A 4,836-nucleotide genomic window follows, 5' to 3' on the forward strand; every position below is an offset into this window, starting at 1 on the left:
GTACCCGGAGAAAATCCCTTCACGTTTGAACCCTACACAGGAAGCCTGGATTCAAACCCTGAACCTCAGAACTGTGACGCGGTTGGGCTAACCAGTCAACAGCTGTGCAGCCCTTGCCCATCTGTACATTTTCAAAATCTAATGTGGCCCTTAAGCACATAAGTTTAAACACCCATTCAAACATGTTTGAGGGTGTTTTCATTCACAAACGCTTGCTCGCCCTTCCTTTTGTCAGATGTATGGAAATGAACGCGTCAAGTGTGTCAAATACGGCGTGGTTGGTGTCGTCAATGAGGGCTGTCAATGCTGACGTGAAGCAGCGATGAACATTTATTGAGTCATCACAAAGAAACAATTACCAAAGCCACCAATCACATCAAAGTAATGCATCACTTTACCACAGAAACTGAAAGAAAATCTACAATGACCTCACCGAGCTTCTCGTTAAGAAAAGTGGCTAAAGGTGGAGAGATGATCTTTTTTAACCACCGCAGGAAGTGATCGAGTGCAACATTTGTTCTGCGACTTTAAACTAAAACCACTGTTTACTCCAATCTGCAATAAAAGACTGTCAAACTAAAGCATTGATGGATACCCCCCCCCCCCCCCCCCAAAAAAAGACTGGCATATACCAGCATAGAAGGATTCTGTTATGGCTGCTGGCAGCCAAAGAGTTCCAAAGGGACAAAATAAAAGTGATGGATTTCCTCTTGGCCGAGCGTGAAGCTTCATAATTGCATTCTCTTGAAAATATCTTTCAAAAGCTATCCAAGTGCCCTTGAAGTTGTGCAGACAAGATAAGCTGCAAGGCAACAGCGCCCCTATGGCTTTCCCAAGAATCCACCACCAGCGAAAACTGAATAAACCACGACAACGTATGAGGGGCCGTTAGGGACATTATTCAGGATTAGCTGTCACACTTACTATTCAAATGCTTCCACACACACACACAAACTACTGAAAGGCTCTCATAAACACAACGCAAACACTCTCATACACACAAGTCTTGCTCTCATAATCTACTCAAACCCTCTCATAAAGACAACTCAAACACTCTCATATGCACGGGTCTTGCGCTCATAAAGACAACTCAAACACTCCTCAAATGCGTTCACGTCAATCACATTCTTGCACGTCACTGGCATTCACGGGTTCATGTCAATCATTCCCACACACACGTCGATTATGCTCACACATGAATAGTGTAAATCTTTTATTAGGTAGTTCAATTCAAAAAGTGAACTTATAGAGATGCATTGCACACTGCACACACTCAGAGTGAAGTATTTCATATTTAAAATATTTATAATTCTTTTGATGATAGCACATAGCAATAAAAATTCCCCATATTGAGAAACTAAAATATAACGTCAAACGAAATAGTGAATTAATTCAAGAAATAAAGTGATTTTTAATATAGAAATTAGGCTGGAATTTGCCCTCTGAAAAGTGTTTCAGTTTAATCACTCTATGAGTACTTTTCAACTGTCCAACTATATTCAAATTTATTGAGATGTACCTATATTAAAAAAAGTCATGAAATATTTGACTGAGTGTGTGTAGTCTGTAGTGCATATCTATGACACGAGTTTCACTATGACAATTAAATTCCTTCATTCCCTTTGGCCATCTCATTAGGTACACCGGCGCAGGGGAGCTTAAATGCGACTACCCGGCCATCCTGCTTGCAACGAACCGTATACATTTCAGATTGTAACGCAGCGGTGTTGAAACTCTGTCTTTAGTCCAGGAGTAAACACGTCCACTTGTGCTTTAGCCCAAAAGGCACATTTATTCGGCAGCATCCGCGTCCGGTTAATGGCGTGTCACTCTTGATAGACGAGCCAGCCTAGCCCTACGTCATACACGACACGGCTTCTGATTGGCCGACCATTATGTCATATCCTACAGCACTTACACATTGAAAGCACACATTTTAAATCAATGAGGAAAAGCGTTATTGTAACACAATAATCAACAAATATATGACATATATACATTATAAATATATGTACTGTATGTACTATACAGTATAATGCTGTGTAACGGTACTGCTTAAGTTAGGCTTACTATTGTACTTTATGGCTGTTGGCCAATGCCATATTTTATTTTGAAACAACTTCCTTTTCAACTCATAAATACACGCTCACATAAACATGTCAAGTGTCTGCACACATACAGGTCAAATAAGCTCGCATAAACGTAAAATCTATTCACATATCCATCTCAAATGCTCGCATACATGATTGTGAAAAAAATGTAATAAAATCTTCGGAGATTTATTTTAAGATAGAGCGATAGATTTTGACAAACAGTTCTAGACTTATATCGATAAACACAGACGACAAAGAGATAGAGATAGATTGATAGATTTTGACAAAAAGATCGAGATTAATAAATATAGATAAACACATATAGATTTAGACAAATACAGATCAGTATCCATCCATCTATCTGTGTAAATCTATATTTATGTCTAAATCTATTTGTCAAAATCTATCTATCTTAAAAAAAATATTTTTTTCACATGTATGTGAGCATTTGAGATGGATACGGGAAAGGATTTGAGTGTATTTTATGAATGGATTTGAGGATGGTATATGAATAGATATGACGTTTGTGTGATCTTATTTGACCTGTATGTGTGCAGACATTTGACATGTTGATGTGAGCGTCAATAAATTACATCTCAATAAATTAGAATATAGTTGAACAATTAAAGTTTTTCTTCAGTACTCATAGAGTGATTAAACACAAGTACTTTTCAAAGGGCAAATTCCAGCCTAATTTCTACGTTAAAAATCACTTTATTTCTTGAATTAATTCACTATTTCGTTTGATGTTATATTTTAGTTTCTCAATATGGGGAATTTTTTATTTGCTATGTGCTATAATCATCAAAATTATCCATATTTTAAATATGAAATACTTCACTCTGGAGTGTGTGCAGTATAACTATAATTTCACTTTTTGAATTGAAGTACCTCATAAAAGATTTACACTCTTCACGTGAGCATAATCGACGTGTGCGTGACCATGATTGACATGAACCCATGAATGCCAGTGACGCGTGCGAGAATGTGATTAACATGAGGAGTTTATTTGTGTGTTTGAGTAGTCTTTATGAGAGCAAGACTCGTGCGTATGAGAATATTTGAGTAGTGTTTATGAGTGGTGGAGTAGTCTTTATGAGAGCAAGACCCGTGTGTATGAGTGTTTGAATAGTCTTTATGAGATCAAGACACGTGCATATGAGTGTTTGAGTAATCTTTATGAGAGCTAGAGTTGTGCGTATGAGTGTTTGAGCAGTGTTTATGAGAGTGTTTGAGTAGTCCTCATGAGAGCAAGACTCGTGCGTATGAGAGGGTTTCAGTTGTGTTTATGAGAGCCTTTCAGTAGTTTGAGTGTGTGTGAAAGCATTTGAATAGTAAGTGTGAGAGCTAATCCTCAATAATGTCCCTAACGGCCCCACATAACAACGCCAACATCAGATGTGTCGCGGGCACCACGCTCCTTCCAGGCCGGCCATGTTGAGTCCCCGCAGACCGTTGAAGTCATCTTCATCTCCGTTGCCGCAGTCGCTCCCGTCAAAGTTTGACGTGTAATCGCTCGACTCCTGACAGAGGAAGGGGACCGCTTTAAAGAATGATATTCCATTTTGCGTCTCAGGATCACGTCCTGTCTATGAGGGGCTGTTAGGGACATTATTCAGGATTCAATTCTCACACTTACTACTCAAATGCTTTCACACACACACACACACACACACACACAAACTACTGAAAACCTCTCATAAACACTCCTCAAACCATCGCATAAACGCTAGTCAAATCTTATACGCACGAGTGAAAGTCTTGCTCTCATAAATACTACTCAAACACTCATAAGGACGACTCAAACCATCTCATAAACACTAGTCAAATCCTCTCATACGCACGAGTGAAAGTCTTGCTCTCATAAATACTACTCAAACATCTCATAAATACTACTCAAACACCTCATAAATACTACTCAAACACTCATAACTCAAATGCGTTCACACAAGCATGTCAATCACACGAGCATGTCAATCACATTCACGCGCACGTCACTGGCATTCATTAGTTCATGTGAATCATGCTCACACATCCATTATGCTCACACGTGAATAGTGTAAATCTTTAATTAGGTAGTTCAATTCAAAAAGTGAAATTATAGAGATGCACTGCACACACAAGAGTGAAGTATTTCATATTTAAAATATGTATAATTTTGATGATTATAGCACAGGGCTAATAAAAAAAAATCCCCATATTGAGAAACTAAAATGCAATGTCAAACAAAATAGTGAATTAATTCAAGAAATAGGGATTTTTAATGTAGAAATTAGACTGGAATTTACCCTCTGAAAAGTATTTTCAGAGTAGTTCTCCCTGTGCCTGCGTTGTTTTTCTCCAGGCACTCCGGTTTCCTCCCACATCCCAAAAACATGCAGGGTAGGTTAATTGAAGACTCTAAATTGCCCGTAGGTGTGACTGTGAGTGCGAATGGTTGTTTGTTTATATGTGCCCTGTGATCGACTGGTGACCAGTTCAGGGTGTACCCCGCCTCTCGCCTGGAGATAGCTGGGATAGGCGCCAGCACGCCAGCGACCCTAGTGAGGATAAGCGGAACGGAAGATGAACGAATAATCAACAAGTATACAACATATATACATAGATAGAAATAAAATATGGCATTGACCAACAGCCATAAAGTACAATAGTGAAGGCCTCTTTATACTCCCGCAGTCATGCGGCCGACAACGGCCGCATTGCATCACGTGACCGACGAATAGGCCCGCGGAGCACGTCTGCG

At 39.3% G+C, this 4,836-nt stretch overlaps 1 protein-coding gene across 7 annotated transcripts in view; it reads right to left on the reverse strand.

Annotated features, from left to right (window-relative positions):
- Positions 1-312: 312 nt before the first annotated feature.
- The window catches only part of fbxo3 (F-box protein 3), a 43,960-nt gene continuing 39,436 nt past the window's right edge, over positions 313-4,836 (reverse strand). For all 7 annotated transcript variants that reach the window (XM_061787223.1, XM_061787212.1, XM_061787203.1 and 4 more), the window contains one exon: positions 313-3,616. In XM_061787223.1, the coding sequence (XP_061643207.1) occupies positions 3,488-3,616 (129 nt within the window). In that variant the 3' untranslated portion in view covers positions 313-3,487. The remainder of the gene's footprint in view (positions 3,617-4,836) is intronic.

Source organism: Phyllopteryx taeniolatus, chromosome 1 (assembly GCF_024500385.1).
Source record: "Phyllopteryx taeniolatus isolate TA_2022b chromosome 1, UOR_Ptae_1.2, whole genome shotgun sequence".
NCBI classification, from domain to species: Eukaryota; Metazoa; Chordata; class Actinopteri; order Syngnathiformes; family Syngnathidae; genus Phyllopteryx; species Phyllopteryx taeniolatus.